Genomic DNA, 19730 nt, shown 5'->3' with positions numbered 1-19730 from the left:
CAGGCTGTGTTATGAAAATTGATAGACCATATGACATTTAATATGGGAAACAGGGTCTCAACACATATCTGCTAATATGGTGTGTATGGGTGCTTTCCCCAGAAATTTGTTGACCAAGCAGAAATTTTGCTTGTAACTTCTCTAAAAACTTTCCAAGACATATTCTGAAATAGAATTTGGGGTCCTGATGTCTCTATTTGAAAAGCTGGAGTATTAGAGTGATGGAGAACATGGCCTGGATTTGGGTTCAAGGCTGGCTAGCAAATCACACTTTGCTACATTGGGGAAGTTATTTATCTAACCTTTCCAAGCCAGTGTCATCTTACTATAAAAGGCAAACAAAGTGTAACCTAACCCATGGGTAGTCAGATGAGCTAATTTCTGATCAGTACTTAGCATGGAGTCGGGGCTGCAACTGCTATTCCTGTGGTGGTGGTGGTGGTGGCCTTTGCCTGGGATGTGGCCTGGTACGTGCCCTGGGGGCACTCTCTGCAGAGACTGGTGCCTGGGAACCCTTTATGGAAAGCCCACGCCGGACACAGCTCTGCTCTAAGAGGATGCCATTCCTGCCAGGATGGCCATATAGTTTCTCACTTCACAAGTAACACATTATCAGTACACTCCATGTACCTGCCAGAGAGTACAAAATCATCTGGAATGTCACCCCGTACATCACAAACTCAGAGGAGAAACTCCAACTTGAGAAGGTACCCCAGTAGGATGTTAAGGTCATCCATTCCTGTCCATTCCTTGGGATCAACCCAGTATCAGATGGTGTGTCTGAAGTGTCTCACTGCCTCCTTGTTTTCCTAAAGCTTTGTTTCCTGAGATGCCATCAGATCAGATCAAAGGTTGTTGGGACAAAATATCGCTACAGAGGTTAGTACTATTACAAAGAGCTGGCTAGTGAGAGCTCTGCGGCCTTTACACATTGTCTTCTTCTGAGGGGCCCATGGAAGAAATTGCTAGTAGTCTTAAAAATTAGCTGTAGCTTTAATTGTTCGGTTTTTAACATGTGGACGCTATGATTGGTGCCACCCCTCATATTTCCTTGACAGAAGCGTTACAGCCAAGTGTGTGGCCTTGCTAAGGAAATGCTCAGGACTTTGTTGAGTGTAAGACTCACTTCCCAGGTTCGTTCTGTGTTCCACTGTGATGTTTCTGGTCTGCTCTTCTCCAGCTTGTGCTACTGCTGTGGCTGTGTTTCTCTGCACACTGCTTTAAGTCCTTGTCTGGAACAGGTGGAGGAAACCAAAACGTGGGCTTTGCAGAACCGTGGTAGCCTTCCTCACACGGGGGTGGGGGGTGTTAAATGAGCTCAGAAGGCTCAGTGGTTGTTCTTGATAAAACAAAGGAATAAACAAGAATGACTCTAAATTCAGATGAAGAAATACAGGTCCTGTGGATGCTGAGAAGCCCTGTGCGCTGGACCCCTCCTCCAGCAGCAGGAAAGTTCCGGGCTCGAACTCCACAAGGTTGAGGTTGGTGATTCCTACTCAAACAGTGGGGAGACCAGAGTCGAACAGGGCTGAATGTCACTAGTGAACCTTGCGAGGGGAGGAGGGAATCTGGTTGGCGAATGGGGCCAGCTGCTCCCTGTCTGGGGAAAGAACAGTGAGAATAGGCCCTATTTTGCAAAAGAAAAGTAGCTCGAGTTTCCGCAGCGGAGAAAGTGTCATTCCTTCTGGCCCAACCCTTAGTGAATTTCCCGTCTTTCTCCTGCTTAACTTACCTGGTTGTCTCAGGGCAGTGGGGCACTTAGCTTCTCTAAAAGTGTCTCCACCGGTGTCTGTGTTAAGCCTTTATTCGAAGCGCGCTTGTCTTTTGCGAAGGGATTGACCACACGCGTTTGCTTTTTAGGTACCCCTCGCTGGTTCCTGGCATATACATGCTGTGGACTCATTCATTCAACTAATATTTTCCAAGGCCCGTCTCTGAGCCAGAGTTGGGTCCCCTTATTTCAGCCAATTTCTAGGGTGCTTGACGGGATGCGAAGGACCCTCAGACTTGAGAGCTCAAACTCAGATGCTTGGCACTCCTGCCACGAGGAACGACTTGGCTGCCAGGCCAGCCTCTGACCCCCATTAGGATCCTGGGGTGCAGTAGAGAAGTTGGGGGCCAGAATAAAGGAGTGGTTTCCCAACCCTGCCATTATCTGGCCTTGGGCCTAAGGCGCGGCCAGTTTGCCCAGAGCTGGTACAAGTTTGCTCCGCGAGTTGGAGGGACGCGAAAGGCGAAAATGGGGGACCGTGGTACAAATTTGGCTCAACGGAGGGTGGGTCACTGAGTAACTGTGCCAGTCCGCGAGGACTGGGTCTTGAGGGACAGCGCAGGGAACGTCCCAGTCGGACACGAACTCCTAAGGGCGCCCGCTGGGCTCCCGGACGCCGCCGCGTCTCTCCACCCCGGGCCTCCCCCGTGCGCTCGCACCGACAGGGGCCCCCGCGGCCCGCCACCTCTCTAGTCGGGGCCCGCCTGCGGTCTTCGCTGCGGATTCCTCCTCCCTTCTCGCGCGCTGCTCGTCCTCGGCTCCTCCCGAGCCCTCCTCCGCCGCCTGGTCCCTCCTCCTTTCGGCCCAGCCTTCCCGGCCCCCGCCCCCGCGAGCGAGACGTCTGGGCAGCCCCCGGCGCAGCGCGGCGGCAGCAGCCTCCGCCCCCCGCACGGTGTGCACGCCCGCGGTCAGGGCGGCCCGAGTCCCGAGCCAGTCCTGAGCTAGTCCCGAGCGAGCGCCGGCGGCCGCCTTCTCCCAGACCGGACGACAGGCTACCTCCGCGTCCACCCGAGTCCCGTCTCGCCGCGCACGGCCGCCCGAGCCAGTCCCGACTAATTGCGGAGACCCCTGAGCCAGCGCCTGGGAGCAACGATGCGACCCTCCGGGACGGTGGGAGCCGCGCTCCTGGCACTGCTGGCTGCGCACTTCCAGGCGAGTCCGGCGCTGGAGGAAAAGAAAGGTAAGGGCGAGTCCCGCCGGCCCCACGCCGCCGCCCGACGCGCTGAGACCCGCAGCCGGCCCAGCTCGCGCTCGCCGCACCGGCTCGGCGTCCCGCGCCTCCCGCCCCTCCTTTCCTGTTTCCTTGAGGATCAGCGGCGCTTCTGGCCGGGACCGTGGGAGGAACTGGACGTTTCGTTTCTGGGCTGGGCGAGTCTAAGGCGGCCCAGGACGGGAGGCTCCCTGCGCGGGGCAGCGGGGCTGCGGGCGGGGTGTGGGAACCACCGGCTGGAGCTCGGCGCCCCGGAGCGCTCGCAACTTTCTGTCCTCACTTTCGGGGCCTCCTGCGCCGGGTCCGCCGACGAAGGCAGAAACTTGTCGCGGGGCGGCTCTGGTTCCCGCGGTGCCGGCTAGCGTTCCCGCATGTGCGCCCCACGCCTGTTCTCCCGAAGGGCCAGGCCGGGCCCGGGGCGCGCGCCCGAGGGGCTTTGGGAAGCTGGGGAGCGACCCCCCGGGAACCGTCTCACTCCTCGGGCCTCTTGGGACAGGCGGCTTCCCAGGCAGACCCACCGCACGTCCCCCCGGGACACCCGGGTCTCGTACTTGAGCCTCTCGGCTGGACCCGGGTCCAGGCCTGGAGGGTGGGGGGTGTCGCAGGACCCTGCAAGCCCTTTTCCCAGGTGTGGTGCTGCAACCCTGAGCTGAGAGGCCCGAGGGTCTCGCGTCTGCCTCTACCTGTGGCTACGAGGAAGGAAAGCCCCTAGTTTCCTCTTAAGCAAAAAAGGGGGTGGGGTCGAACCCGCCCCTTGGGCGCAGACCCCCGGCGCTAGCCCCGCTCTCCATCCTCCTGCAGGCGGGGGTGGGGGGACACCCAGGCTCCTTGCCAGCCCAGAGCTCCCTCCCAAGCGTCCACGCCCCTCGGGCTTGTAGGGTTTCGTTAAGTCGTCCCTTCCCGGGAACTTCCGAGATTGGCCCCCACCTGCAGCCCTTCGGTTGGGTATCCAGGCTTTAAGGTGGAGCTGGGCAGAACGGGGCACCAGCAGCGGCGGCACAGCTGCGTCCTGCTGCCGAACTTCATACGGGCAGAACCCATCCTAGTCAAGTCCCCACGGTTTTTCAAAATCAGGCTCACAGCAAACTTTCCTTCTCAAAATCCCGAGATTTCCTCTTTGGGATGTTCCTGTTCTTTTAGCTTTTTGAAGAGTTTGCCATTGGGCCAATCAAAATATTAAACATAATTTTTTAAAAAAAGAATTGGTGTCCATGGTTCATGGGTGCCAAATGTCCAGACTGAACATGAGCGAGTCTGGCTTCGTGACTGCCGGCCATAAACCCACTTGACATGAGCAACATGCCTCAGAAGGTTTAATTACACAATTTCAAAATCAAGCAATCCGGGTTCCAGGACTCAGGTCTGTACTTGCTGTTGATGTCATTGGCACAGGGAGTCGGGGTTTGGTACTGAGTGAGTTTGTTAGGGGAGCATTAACGCATAAACCAGTGGTTCCCAAACTTTGCTGTACGTTAGAATCACTTGGGATTTTAACAAAACAAAACGAAAACTGATGTCTTGCTCCCACCCCCAGACATTCTGATTTCATTGGTCTGGGATGAGACCTGGGCATCAGGATTTTTAAAAGCTCCTCCGGTGATTGTGTCGGCCAGCCAAGTTTGGGAGTCAAGTCTCTGGAAAGCTTACCTGCCAGTGTATGGAACATACAATCTTTTGGAACATCTGGAGTGTTAACAATCTTGCAAAATATACGAAAGAGGAGGTGGGGGGTGATTTCAGTAATAAGCGATTGGCCTTTTCACTGACAGAGCTGGTGGAAAGCTTTGAGTCCTCTAAGGGGTCCGAAGGGCTTCCCTTCATCTCTGCTGGGGGAGTCCTGGAGACTGGTCCTGCTGCAGAATCAGCCAACAATAGAGTCCTCTTTAGCAGGTCGAATCTCCCTCTCTGCTACCAGGGACCCGCTCCTTATTTTCAGTTGACTCTTGGAGCGCTTCCAAAGCATCACTTTTTTGTTTTACTCCAGAAGTGTTCACAGCTCTTTGCTGTTACCCCTTTGAACACTGCTATTAGTGCTTGGAGATTTGTTTCTGAGAAAAATACAAACCACTTAATTTGACTGTCCTGTATTCGCTTAAAATGGAATGCTCTTGCACAAAATTGTGAGAGTAGGCGAACAAACATCATTGTTAAAGTAATGTTAAAAAAAAACTATTTTAAAGGGTAAATTATTAAAGAGATAAAATGAGATATTTTTATAAAAGGTGTTAAAAACCCATATCAGATTCAGTCTATTCAAGAAAATTTGTTCACTTGAGAGAGACTTTTTTGGTTCTAAGATATGGTATCTTCTGTTCTTATTGCACTTGGTACTGTCAAACACTGTTATAACTGTCCTTTTAATCCTTACATTAAGCATATGTAGTGGGTATTCTATTTATAAAATGGGAAACTGAGGTACAGAGAAGCAAAGTGACTTCCACATTTAGTAAGAAGCAGAGGCAGGATTCAAACTCAGGCCTTCTCACTCTGGAGTCCTGCCTCAGCCACCTAACTCCACCGCCTCGTGTGAGTGCTGGTTTCCAGAGAGCCCGCTCAGGTGTGTGTGATTATCTAATGTTAGGTGCTGGGAGGGGGGAGGAAAAAGACCAGGGAACGGGCTCCTTAGGATTGGTCTTGGTGTGAAACTTGGAACAGACGTCTATCTGGTGGTCTAGACTCACTTATTTCCTCAGTAATGGCTCTGTTTGCCTTATGTGGAGGCTGGTGGGTCACCAGAACAGCCTTGAACTTGGAGATTGCTCAGGGGTTGTTGAGCAAGCCCCTTCCTCTTGCAAAATGGAGAGGTCAAGGTGCTGCTCTGGAAGAGACCCTGTGTGGTATTCTGGACAGTGCAGGAATTCTCAAGTGAGGAACCTGCCCCGGCTCCTCCTCTGAAGACATTCTCGGTTCAGTAGGTCTGGGCTGTGTTGAAGAGGAATAAATGAGAGGATTTGAATTGTATCCCAAGTGAAGAACCACTACCCTCTTTTCTCCAGGGGGTTCAGATGTGAGGAAGGTCAGTTCAGTCCTGGCCTGGAAGCCAGGAGGTCTGTCTTCTCATTTCAGCTCTGTGTCAAGGTGGACATGTCACTTACTAGCTCCAGGCTCCTGAGTCCTCATTTCTAAATTCAAGGTGTATTTACTGAGTGCGTAGAATGTGCCAGACATAATGAGTTAACAGGGGCAGGGGTGATCTTAATAGTTCCTACTATTGTTTCCACAGTGTGATTCTTTAAGCCATTGATTAACTACAGATGGTCCTTGATTTACGATGGTTCGTCTTAAAATTTTTTCTTTATGATGGTGTGAAAGCAATGCACATTAAGTAGAAACTGTACTTGGAATTTTAATTTGGATTTTTTTCCCGGGCTGGTGATATGCGGTACAATCCTCTCCCGTGATCCTGGGTGGTGGCAAGAAGCTGCGGCTCCCAGTCAGCCACGCACTTACGAGGGTCAACGACCGACACGCTCACAACCATCTTGTTTTTCACTTTTAGGACAGAATTTGATAAATTACATGAGATCTTCAACACTTCATATAAAGTAGACTTTGTGTTAGATTTTATCCACCTGTAAGCTAACGTGAGTGTTCTGAGCACGTTTAAGGTAGGTGAGGCTAAGCTATGATGTTTGGTAGGTAAGGTGTATTAAATGCATTTTCAACTTAAAATGTTTTACTTTACAATGGGCTTATGGGAACATGGCCCCTCATAAGTCAAGGAAGATTAGAGGTGTATTAGTAAATTGCTTTCCAATTCGGAAAAGGAGAGCAGCAGTCTGTGTACCCATCATGTGTTCATACCCGTGTGGTTCTGTCTAGCAGTAACCAGTTGATGGCTCCAGTAGGGTTTTGACCATTATTTCTGGCTTTATGTATTTAGTTCCATAGTCCAAAAATTTTCAGAAACTCATTCTGAAGTTTGAAGAAGCCGATTGCTAAAATCCATTGTGCTACATAATTAGACTTGGTCCACGTGACAGCACTAACATGTTTTGAAATGTTTTTAGAGGTAGTGTCAGTAAAGATGAAGGATTCCGCTCTGTTTAAAAAGAAAATACTCTTTTTTTTTTCCCTTTGATGTAAGCTTCAAGACCAGCAGCTAGTGTCTGAAAGTTTTCTGACGGAGTGGCAAGCCAACTCTACTATTAAATTGATGATGGATGTTAAGGGAAGAGAGCCCCACACTGGTGCCTCAGGCCCCGAAATTAGGGTGGGATCAGAATGTTAGGGACACTCAGCTTGTTAAAGGAGCCACCTGGGCAATCACTGGGCCCTTGCCCTGTGGCTTGCTGTGGAAGTTGTGTGTGTGTGTGTGTGTTTAATTTGGACTTAGTAAGTACAATAGAAATGGGCTTATTTAAAGTTAGGTTTTACTAATAGGGGTATGTTTTGAGAAAAGCTCAGAGTTCTAGAATGGTTCACCCAGGCATTATTTCCATGTATACAATTTCAAAGCTAGATTCAGCTCCTCAGATCTGTACTGCACTACTTTTGTTTTCTTCTGTCACTTTTGGACATTTGACGTTATCTTAAACATTTTTGGCCTCAGTTATTACTGGTTTATTCTTGAACCATCAATACCTAGGGAATAGAATATAAACCTGTTCCCATGGACCATTCCTATTGACATCATAGCTTTTTTTTTTTTTTTTAAAGATTTTTTTTATTTATTCGACAGAGAGAGAGATAGCCAGCGAGAGAGGGAACACAAGCAGGGGGAGTGGGAGAGGAAGAAGCAGGCTCCCAGCAGAGGATCCTGATGTGGGGCTCGATCTCAGAATGCCGGGATCGCGCCCTGAGCCGAAGGCAGCCGCTTAACGACTGAGCCACCCAGGCGCCCTGACATCATAGCTTCTGTCCGTTTCTTCTTTTTCATTTTCCTCCTAAAAGGTTGTCTTTCCGAAGACAATTCCAACAGTTGGCTCTTTGCGCAACATGTCAGGGTAGTTTGCCATCCCGCCCATGGGCCTGAGCAGGTTAGTTTGAATTCAGGCAAGGATCCAATCTTATGTCAAATAACCGGTTTGACGGAAATTTTCACTTTTTCAGAGTCATTAGGTACGGCCTCCTTCCTACACATTTAGAGAGACACACTCAGTTCAGTTGTCTAGAAGTTCCCTGAGCCAGCTGGGAGCAGGAGGGGTATTTAGGGCCAGCGAGCCTTGGTGGCATGTTTACTTAGCCTTGTTAGAAACTAAGTGCTGGATTTGACATTTTAATTTCCAAAGGCCCTGAAGTATAATATCAAATGCCTGACCCTGTTGACTAAGCATCTGTGAATTGCATATGCTTAAAATAAATTCTACTTCTACCAAATTTCAGCAGCTTGCTTCAGAAAGTAGTATGTGAAACGCAGGGGGATAGAATTTCCTTCTTCACTCCAAGTTCTATCCCATGCTGGTGGGCCAGCACACCTGGCCCTGATTTAGTAGAAATAATTACATAAGTTAACCGCTATTGTTTGTCCTTTGAGTATGAGGACACGAAGTGCTACCTATTACAACTTAGGCTTTTGTTTTCTTTGTGTTTGAGCCGCAGCGAGCAGTTTGCACTGTTCCATCCACATCTGGAGACTTAGGAACGAATCAGAGTTGCTACTTGCCCTTTGGTCATTTAGGGGAAGAGAAATCTATAGATAGCAAGTGTGAAACAGTGTCACAGAAGCAATGATAGAATTCTGTATGGGATGAAGTCTTCTGGTATTATTTTTTGCTTTTAATTCCACCTGGAGAGGGGGCCGGGTATCACCCCAAGCCGTAGGTTATTTCCCTGGAGAACACAATACGAAGGCATCCCAAGAGTAGGTCCAGTAGTAGCAAAGGCCCCAGGAGCTCTGGGAAGAGAAGGGGGAGATGGGGAGGCTGTACTTCACAAAAGCTTGGCGGTCCTCCCGTCTGAGGGGAGGCTCACTGGGGAGGTCCAAGCTGGGAACTGGCAGGGTGGGTTTGGTGTTTGAGAAAGATGACTGTAGCAGCCGCGTGGGGAGTGGATGGCAGAGGCAACAGTGGAGATGGGGAGCTAGGTGGCTTCTGCGGGCCAGGAGAGATGGAGAACGGGAGAGCAGTGAGGATGCAGGACAAGTGACCAGGCTGACCTGGAGGCAGTTAATGTGTAACCAGTACAAGAAGGAGAGGATCCCAGGTGACGCACGGGGCTCTGACTTGGAAGACAAGATAAAGGCTGTTGCCCCTCATAGACGCTGTGCTATGTGAAGTGCTCAGATGGAAAAGTCGAGGGCGCAGTCGAGTATATGGGTCTGGAGCCCAAGAGAGCAGCGTGGCCAGATTGTCATTTTATGAGATGTTTCAATTGTGGACATTGTCTTTGGCCATAAAAGAACCCGCCCCCAGCCTGTCTTATGCTCACTGTCTCCGTCCGTATCGAGCCGAGCTGGGTTCTGGATTACCAGCTGCTTTCTCTACTAGGCGGCTGTGGTTACCAGCCTGATTAGTTGCAGTTATGAGCAACTGATAAGTAATATAATGTGCGTCTAAGTACATTGGGAATCATATTTGTGTAATGCTGCAAATCCTCAGATGGGAGTCCCGCTTTTCCTATTTACGACAGCGTCAGATTCCTTGGGTTGTACCTTAGTGACTGGACTGAAAAGACTAGGAGGTGACTTTTTTTTTTTTTTTTTTGGAACCCTGAATGTACCTTGGAATCACATGAGGAGAATAAAAAAGTTTGGCAAGCCAGTACACAAGTTTTTAAAAACTCCTTAGGCGATCCTGATGCGTGCATTAAGTGGTGTGTGTAGCTTGTGGCAGAGGAGAAGTTTTGTCTTTGTTCTCAGACTCCCATTTCTTACTCATTGCCTGAGCTTCCTCAAGGTCCAGGAACAGTTTTATATTTCATTAGCAAATCGTCTCAAAGTTGAATTTTTTTCCCATGAATTCATGAAAAGTCTATTACAGTGGCTCTCGGTGTGTTTCCCACGGGAGCAGCCGCAGCCCTTTGAAGCTGATAGACGCGCACATTCTTGGATCCCCTACCTAGACCTCGGAATGGGATGCTTACGGGGATGGGGCTTGCGGTCTGAGACGAGGAGCCCTCCAGGAGATTCTGACGCACGCCAGTTCTAGGCCCACAGACACTGCATGCAGAACTCATGCTGGGTTCTGCGTCTACGAGAGGAATAAGGTAGCTGCGTATCTTCAAAGCTCCCATATTTGGAAGGGCTGGCCAGGGAGAGAGACGGGAACAACCCATGTAATGCAACATCTTATAATAGATGCGTTTTGGGATTTCAGTGGGAGCCCCAAAATGGGGTTAGTCCTATTTCTGTGATGGGGGCAGTTTCTCAGGAGAGAACATTTGGCTGGATCTCAACCGTGAGATTTTGCCCTGTCTCCAGGCAAAGGGAGAAGAATGAGGACACGCTTGTGACTTGGTGCTCCTTCAGCAAGCCCACCATCACCGGTTATCATAGAAATGTGAATGTCTTATTAGAGCACCTGCTAAGGTTTTAGAATTTCCTGCATTATTTTCCTAAACAACCACAAGGAAACAATGTCAAAAGTAAAGAGCCTGAGAGATGACACATTTTTCATTTAAAAATGAAAATGGCATTTTGTTAAACTTGCGGCCAGATGTGAAGAATTGAACTGGAGTCTGGATTATAGTTGATAGTTTTAGCATTCTTCCCAGGAGCATTCTTCCCTACAACTTGTTGTGAATAAGAAAAATGATTACTTGGCATCCTTTATTTAACTACAGAAAACAGAGAGAAACAAAAGTCTTCATAATTCTAGACATAATAAATTCACGCTGAATCACGTTGAAGTCAGAAAATGTCTCTCACGTTCACTGAGCCACCGTCGCCTTTGAGTTAGAAGACATCTATGCCCTGATTCACTGTTGAAATTGCAGAGATTTACCTGTTGATTTGCAGAGAGCATCTGGAAGCAGGTAGATTCGTAACAAAGGCTGTTGGTGCTGCCCTGGGTACTCATGCCTTATGGAAGAGGAAATGTGGAAGTGGTTCCAGGCCACTTTACTTAGCAGTGGTTTGAAGGATTTTACTCTAAAACCAGAAACGTGACACCTGAGGGTTACCTACGGTACACATGCAGTCCTCACACATGGTCTAATGAGATCATTATAACTATTTGAAAGTTCCTTTCTCTTACTCCTGATTTTGTAGAGAATTGATAACATTGCGTATAATCTCTCCGATATGACAAACTGACATTTTGAGGCGAAAACTGTGCATGTTGTAGTTCCTTTACCCATACTCATAAATTTATCACTATTTTAGAGTCTGGAATAAAAACAAATCACTTCTTGAATCTGGGCTAGTCCTCAAGGACGTTGCCTGTGTGCCTGGAAAAATTCTTACCATCGTAAATGAGATTTCAGAAAGGTTTTCAGAAAGATTTTTTTTGTAACATCAGAAGCCTGGCTTTGCTTGTTTACCAGCAACACTGACTATCTGACAACTGCTGGCTTGTCTGTGTTGACACAGTGTCTATTTCATTCTTCTGTATCACAAGCCATAGCAGATGGTTAAATTGTGCTGAGCAAGATAATTAGACAAACTATTTTAAGTGTATTCTAGTAGTACTAACTTGCAAGATCCGTTTTTGGAAGTATATTTTAATATAGTATTAGGAATTTAAATAATTATCTCTTTTCCAAGAAAAGAAAAAAAAAAAAAAACAGAACCCCCTGCCCAGTTTCACCTACTTTTGATTCCAGATGAATGCAGAAAAAAGGTGGTTGTTGAAAAATTATTATGCCACCTGTTGGCTTTTAAGATACTGATTTTTAAGGGGCTTTTACCTATGATGAATTCAGAACATTTTCTTGGCTTTGATTTGCTGCAAAGTTAATAGAGAATCGGAAACCTTATCCTTATAGTTATTCTTGATTTCTTTACCTCTGCTGGCATTTCCTAGTAGTTGAATAGACTGTACGCATGCGGTGTACTTATGAGTGAGAATAATGTATTGCCTTAATCTGTCCTCCCTCCCTTCCTTCCTTTCCCGCTTCCTTCCTCTCTTTCTTTTTTGCAAGCTGTTATGAATAAATCTTCACCAAGAAAGAAAATTTTGATGTATGACTATAAATGAAAAACTTTGACAAATGACTGCAAAAATATACTATGTAATGTTTTAAAGTTAGAATGTCAAAGGCATTCTGTGTTTGATTATTTTTAATACAAATATGAAGAGACATGTATCATTCCTTCAAAAGTTGTATTGCTGAAGGAGTTTTACTTAGGATATGACGTAATGCATTTTCCCCCTGCAATCTGTTGTTAGTTATAGTAGAGAAGAGAGGTTAGAATCTACCTTCCCAGTTTCAGCTTCCATAAAATAACTAAACGGGGTGGTTTGATGCTCCTTGCAGCTGGAAACATCTATGAAATTAAAAGCAAACCTAAATGCATGCAAGACACGGATTTGAACTTGTAAATAATAGGTGTGCTGTCTCTGTGATTTAGATGCTGAAACACTGACGTCATCATCATAATACCACTTTGCATTCGTATAGCACTTTACAGTTTACACAGTGCCTTAACATCCATCTCTCCAAGCTTCCTAACAACCCCACAGGATGGGGGTAATTATCCACGTTTGAAGGTGAAGGACTCAGGCTTTCAGCGATTATTTGCCCATGTTTGCCGTGCTAGTCAACACGTGGGTGCGGGGACTTTCCCTGCTGTACCACAGATGCCGTTTCCAGACACCTGGACTAGATGTCGCCAAAACCCTCCTTCCTCCTCCTCTAAGACAGCATTGCTCTTTCGCTGGTGATGCTCTCACTGGTAGTCCTATTCGTGAATCGGAAAACTAACAAAATATTCTCAAATTCTTTGTTACACTTCTGTTACTTATACCCAGTACCCTCACAATTTTGGTATATTCTGCTCCAGTTTTGTTCTTTCCCACTTTTTTCTTGTTATGAAGTATTTTTTTCAGAGTTAAGTCTTTTATATGTGCATTGTAATTGCACATTTCATATGATACAGGGCAATAAATTTATGAGCCTTGAAAACATCTACTTTAGAAATTAGCACTATGACCTTTTGAAGTTGTGTCATCCGCTTCTGTGAATCGCCAGACCCACGAATAGCTGCAGTAAAAATGAGGAGAGAAAGCAACTTGGTAGCAGGTGTGTCCGTCAGCAATGCCGTGGCAAAATGTGGGAACTCACACAGATCCATAGTCATTTCTGTGACTTAAATCAAGCACACGCTTGAACTCGTAAGGGTATATAAATAGCCATTATGAAGAGGACAAACTTAACAAATTGTGCACATTCCAGGGTTGCTGATTTCCTGTGTCAGGTCCTTTGTAAGAAGCCATTCTGTTTGAGATTATACATGGAAGCATTGACTTCCAGGAGAAATTATTACAGAAATCACAGTGCTCCCTAGAGGAACGTCATTATTAGAATGAATAGAATCTGTGACGTGACAGCTAGAAGATCTCTCATGGATGGTGGGGTATCTTTTCCAAAAGGAATTTCAGAATACAGTGTTTACTTTCCTCCTTTAGGAAGGAAAGAACTTTTTTTCTTATTGTTTATTTCTAACATCGTGGAAACTTGAGCACTCCAGCAGAAATTCCCTCCACAAATGTTTCTATTTCTGAATTATAAAGCAAAGTAGGAAAAACTCCCATATGTAAACTGAGTAAATGATCTCTAGCTGTCGTTGATGTTGTGCAGGTTTAGACAATATTACTCAGAGAAAACATTGATTCTTTAGAGCCAAAGATGATGCATCCATCCCTTGTTGAATAAGTAAACTCTTCCAGCCGGCATGCAGTTAGTGTGTTGATTTTCAGGGTGGCTTGCTTAGTAATTGGCCTCTATGCATTGCAGAAGTTATTTGGGCAAAAGCTATGCCACTTCACCTCCACTCAACAAAAGTCCGCCCAGCCAAGGCGGAGCAAAGTTGAGCAATTTGCTGAAGTGGGACGATGTAAGGAGGCAGACTAGTTGCTCCGTTTTTCACTTCACTTTTGACTTCTAAACACTCTCCCTCATATAAATGCAGACTCAGTGATGTGCCTGGTTTGGAGGACAGGCATCGAGTGGGAAAACTCCCAGACGGATGGAAGACCTGGGTGGTTATCGGAGTCCGTCTTCCCTCATGCCAGAGTCTTGTTCTTAAAGTCTTCAGGCTTTTAGAGTGTTGGGCAATGGCTACGACATATTCATAATGTTGCCCAGTTGCAAAAACAAAACGTTCCAACGATAGCCAGGAAAAGACGGAGTCATGAATTCAAGGCCCGAACCACACTAATGCAGCCAGTGAAGACGGGGGTCCAGGCTGGGGAACGTTGCCAGCAGTGTATGTACTTCTCTTGCAGTTTGGGGGATTTTTTTTTTTCTTTCCTCCTTGGACCTTGTTTCGGGAGCAGGTGAGACTTCGTTTCCCTTCTAGGCTTGCTTTCTCTCGTGTAGGTGATGGGGGAGGGGGCAGAGCGCAGTGGTAGCCGCAGGTGAGGCACGGTGGTGGTCAGCACAGCGGTGCGGAACGCAGGCTTGCAGTCAGGAGAAGTTTTACAGGCTGGGTGACTTCTGAACACTCTTTACATAGTGTGATAACAAAAGTCCTATCTAGTGATTGTCACGTGTCCTGTTCACAAGATGTGCTGCTAAGCCCAGGAAGGCCTAGGCTACGTTCAAGAGTAGTTTAAAAAGTAACAGATAATAATTGATACTAAGTGATTTTGAAATGAGCCGTCAAGCATGTCAACTCAGTAGTGTTCTCTTAGAGGTGGCGAGAGGGGCGCCTGGGTGGCTCAGTTGGTTGAACGTCTGCCTTCAGCTCAGGTCGTGATCCCAGGGTCCCGGGATCGAGTCCCGTATCAGGCTCCTCGCTCTGCTTCTGCTTGTTCTCTCCCTCTCTCTGTGTCACATGAATAAATAAAATCTTAAAAAAAAAAAAAAAAAAAGGTGGAGAGAGAGCGATGAGATCAGTAAGTCCGTGCCCGTCTGAGGAAGCAGCGTAATGTGCGGGACAGGGGTTTGCTGCCTCTCGGGACAAAGCCTGTTGCAGATCAGTTTCCTTACAAAGAGTTCGATCTGGTGCACACACTTCTGCTGAGCCTTCACATATGGCATAGGCAGAACCTGGTCTGATCTGGATTGGTTCTCATATTTTGGGGGCTTGCGCATCATGACGTGAATACGCTTACAGGGCAGCACAGGCTGATCCCAGAGATACGTGACGGCTTGGTCTCCTGGCCGTCTGTGCTGGCGATGGCGTCTGTCTAGCCCGTGGACCCTGCTGCACTCCCTGTTGGTGGTAGTATTTTGGGGCCGCTGCTTATCAGGTGGGTATGCCCACTCGCTGGTGTAGACTCTCCCGGAGACTGTCTGTCCCTTTGTACTTTTCTCTGGCTGTCACATGGAATGCATATTAAAAATGGGAATTGATTATTCCCATTGATTAAAATGGTTGATTAACAATGGGAAATTGATTAAAAATCAATCTTTAAAAAATCTTTAAAAAAATGGGAAATTGATTCCCATTGATTAAAATCATTGATTAAAAATGGGAAAAATAGGGGCGCCTGGGTGGCACAGCGGTTAAGCGTCTGCCTTAGGCTCAGGGCGTGATCCCGGCGTTGTGGGATCGAGCCCCATATCAGGCTTCTCTGCTGGGAGCCTGCTTCTTCCTCTCCCACTCCCCCTGCTTGTGTTCCCTCTCTCGCTGGCTGTCTCTATCTCCATCAAATAAATAAATAAAATCTTTAAAAAAAAATGGGAAAAATATTCCAGGGTTTCTTGACTCAGAGGAAAAGGAGACACTTCCTCGGGCAGGAATTAACGGCATTTTCGGGGTGAAGGGGAGCGACTGAACCAGAGGTCAGAAAAGCCTGCCGCACCAGTTGTCTGGGGCTCCAGGAATAACTCTGCTCTTAAAGCAAAGACTACTCTAGGTGTCTGTCTGTGAACTTCCACTGGTTCTAAGTGTGTTCGAATTATCATGTCTAGGGTTTTCCCAATCTGAATATTATTACAATAGGCTAAAGAATGCATTAGGCCAGTGATTCTGGACTAATCATCACTAACATTTGATGGATGTTTTTGTTGTTGTTGTTGTTCCAGAAAAGGCAGTAATAACCTTCTTCTAGCTAGCATCTGTTTGATGTTAAATATTTTTACAAGTAGGGAAACCAAATGTATACATGGGACTGAAATGAGTATCCCAAACAATAACTATACCCAAAAATCTCTAGACCTGTTGTGTGGTGCTTATCGTTGGATAAAAGTCATGCATTAAGGCCTTGCCTTCTCCAGACGTATAGGGCCGTGCAGGATGTGACAGACGGGGTGCCATCTCTGGACCCAGGCCCCACTTGGGTTGCAGGGTGCTGTTGGCCAACTTGAGGAACGACTGGGAGTCCTGGTTTCCTCATCTTCAGAATGAAGATAATAATGGCACTTATCTCGGGGCACCTGGGTGACGCAGTCAGTTAAGCGTCTCTTGATTTCAGTGCAGGTCGTGATCTCAGGGTGGTGAGACTGAGCCCTGGGTTGGGCTCTGTGCTCAGCGAGGAGTCTGCTTAAGATTCTCTCTCCCTTGATAAAGAAAGGGGGGGGGTAATCAGAAGGGGGAATGAAGCATGAGAGACTATGAACTATGAGAAACAAACTGAGGGCCTCAGAGGGGAGGGGGGCGGGGGAATGGGATAGACCAGTGATGGGTAGTAAGGAGGGCACGTATTGCATGGTGCACTTGGTGTTATACGCAACTAATGAATCATCGAACTTTACATCGGAAACCGGGGATGTACTGTATGGTGACTAACATAATATAATAAAAAAACATTAAAAAAAAAAGATTCCCTCTCCCTTGGGGCGCGTGGGTGGCGCAGTCCTTAAAGCATCTGCCTTCAGCTCAGGGTGTGATCCTGGCGTTCTGGGATCGAGCCCCACATTAGGCTCCTCCGCTAGGATCCTGCTTCTTCCTCTCCCACTCCCCCTGCTTGTGTTCCCTCTCTGCTGGCTGTCTCTATCTCTGTCGAATAAATAAATAAAATCTTTAAAAAAAAAAGAGATTCTCCCTCTGTCCCTCCTCCCGTGCTCCCTCTCTCTCTCTAAAATAAATAAATCTTAAAAAAAAAATAATGGCACTTATCTGATGGGGCTGGTGAGAAGATGGAATGGGATGATTTGTGTAGAGGAAGGAGCACAGGCCCTGTCCCGGGGCACATTCCAGAAGTGGGGATATTATCACTGTTTGAAGTGCTGACTTGCACTGTGACCTCTGACCGTCACCAGGACCTTAACTATCCCTGTCGTAGGTGTAGAGGAACCCGGGGTTTAGGAAGGTCATATCACTTGCCCAAGGTCATCTGCCTAGGAAGGGTGCACTCTGGCCTCTGGCTGGGGAGCCTGTGTCCTCGCAGCTCCCTGCCTCTGCCCCAGACACCTGCCTGTTCTCGGGCTCTCGAAAGGCCACAGGACCCCGGCAGGGGAAGGCTCCGCTCGCGCTGCACCCTCACTCCCCACCTCAGCACCCCCACAGCACAACTGTTTGACCCCTCTTTCCTTCCATGGCAGGCCTTACTTTCCCTGAAGAGAGGATTGTTGTTTCCAGCATGGCTCTGAGCCACCTTTGAAGCGCTGTTCGTTTTGTTGTGCGGCCACTGATTTATTCCTGTGCTGTTTTCACTTCCAGACTTGTTATGTCTCATGTGAAGGCTACTGGTCTGTTTTCTCCTGCTCGTCCTTCCTCCCCTTTCATGGCATACACGGCCGAGATGGGTGCACACGTTTCCCCCGTCCAGCCCTATGTCTTCACGGTCCCCTGGACACCTGCACCATCTCCCAAGGAGGGTGGCAAACACCCTAGAGCCCTCGGCCCTTCCAGCAACAGTTAAGTTTTCTAAGGAGAGAAAATAATGGGTCTGCGTTCTCTCTTCTAATTATTATTTGATCTGAAATTAATCAGGCTGTGTCAGGTAATGCTTAGTGCACTTTCAATGGGTTTTGAGCCGTATCCGCTCCTCCCCAAGGACAGATACTTCCCTCTGGGGCTTTAGTTCCTATTCCTCACCTGGTTCGTGACAACAAGGCCTGCAGGTGTTTATCGGGACCACAAAAGTACGTGGACCTCTCTATCATTGTTTTCAAATTTGCAAGGTAGCGGACTGGTCACGAATTCGCATATGCTAGAAGCTTGCTATTTCCTACCAGCAGTATATTAAAGTTATTTTTAAAGTTGTTTTTTATCTGTGAGTAAAAATTAATTGCTTTTGCTGCAAGAAACACCAAAAATGGAAAAGCTAACAGTTCAAAGATGATCATTTATCTTGTAACTACTGCCAGCAGCATAACTGCTTTATTAAACAGTGAGACGATTTATGAGATTATTTGATTTACAAATGGGTTGAAGGGTGGTCTGACCTTTGGGCCAGTTTTCTCCATCCGTGAGCTTTCTGGACTCACAACGGCGTAGTCGTGGGCATTTAACGTGCTCGTCTGTCTGGAAGCGTAAGAGAGACAAAGGGAAGAGGCTCCCACTACCTGTACGTAAGGCTCTGGGAGGCAAAGGGTTTTTTTCTGTGAGTATTAACTTCATGGTTAGCGTTTCTTTTTCAGTGTTAAAGCAGCGGGGGTGGGGGGGCGGGGGAATGTGTGGTTACGAAGAAGGAATTAAGGAAGTTAACTATTATGCATCCACTAGATAGTGTTGTTAGGCATGACAGGCTTCACTCTCAGAACACATTTTAGAGTAGGTATTTGTTTGAACTTACTATTTTGATCTTATTTCTTTTCAATATTTTTTTTTTAGAAGTTAACAGAAGTTCAGGTTTTTTTTTTAAATTGCGGTAGTTCTTACAAAAATCATACTAAAAACAAAATGCTGACCATGTTATATAAATAAGAATAGTGGTTTGCTGCGATAGCAAAGCTTTTTGTTACTAGCTTTTTATTTTCAAAGAATTACAGATTCACAGGAAGTTGCAAAATAGGCACAGGGAGGTCAGGTCGGCACACCCTCTCCCTAACCTCCCCCAGTGGTAACATCTTAGTGCAAAGTTTTAAATATTTAGTTTGACATCTTTATCTAGTATTGACCTAGGCTAAAAGCTCACTGTTTTAATTAGCTAGTGAGCTGATATTATAGAAATCATTGTCTTTACAGTACTGTTTAGAAGTTCCTTTTTACATTTTTGATCTTTAACATTGGGAGGCCATGCAGGAATGAGGAGAAAAAGGGAAGGAGGGATAGAGGGAGAGCACAGGTAGGCAGACAGACAGACAAACTGAGAAACACAGAGAGAGAAAAACAGTATTGAGGTTCCTCAAGAAGTTAAAAATAGAACTACCCTACAATCCAGCAATCACACGATTGGGTGTTTACCCAAAAAATACAAAAATACTAATTTGAAGGGATACATGCACCCCAACATTCATAGGAGCATTACCTACAAGAGCCAAAGTATGGAAACAGCCCAAGTGTCTATCCACTGAAGAATGGATAATGGATAAAGAAGATGTGGTGTGTGTGTATGTATGTATGTATATATACACACACATACGTGTTTTATATATATATATATATATATATATATATACACACAACATATAACGCAATATTACCCAGCCATCAAAAAGAATGAAATCTTGCCATTTGCAACAACATAGATGGAGCTAGAGAGTATTGCTAGGTGAAATAAGTCAGTCAGAGAAAGACAAATACCATACGATTTCACTCATGTGGAATTTAGGAGACAAAACAGGTGAACGTAGGGGAAGGGAAAAAAAAGAGAG

The 19730-nt window shown here is 46.7% G+C and overlaps 1 protein-coding gene across 4 annotated transcripts in view; it reads left to right on the top strand.

The window, feature by feature from the left end:
* Positions 1-2603: 2603 nt before the first annotated feature.
* The window catches only part of EGFR (epidermal growth factor receptor), a 204364-nt gene continuing 187237 nt past the window's right edge, over positions 2604-19730 (top strand). For 2 of the 4 annotated variants that reach the window (XM_048212969.2, XM_048212968.2), the window contains exon 1: positions 7625-14289. In XM_048212969.2, coding sequence (XP_048068926.1) covers positions 14241-14289 — 49 coding nt within the window. In that variant the 5' untranslated portion in view covers positions 7625-14240. Of the gene's footprint in view, positions 2952-7624; positions 14290-19730 lie in introns of those variants that run through there. The other 2 variants (XM_026501600.4, XM_026501605.4) reach the window with 2 other exon arrangements.

The sequence above is a fragment of the Ursus arctos genome, unplaced genomic scaffold, assembly GCF_023065955.2.
Source record: "Ursus arctos isolate Adak ecotype North America unplaced genomic scaffold, UrsArc2.0 scaffold_3, whole genome shotgun sequence".
NCBI classification, from domain to species: Eukaryota; Metazoa; Chordata; class Mammalia; order Carnivora; family Ursidae; genus Ursus; species Ursus arctos.
Note: the sequence above shows the minus strand (reverse complement) of the source record. Positions and strands in the feature narration are given on the sequence as shown.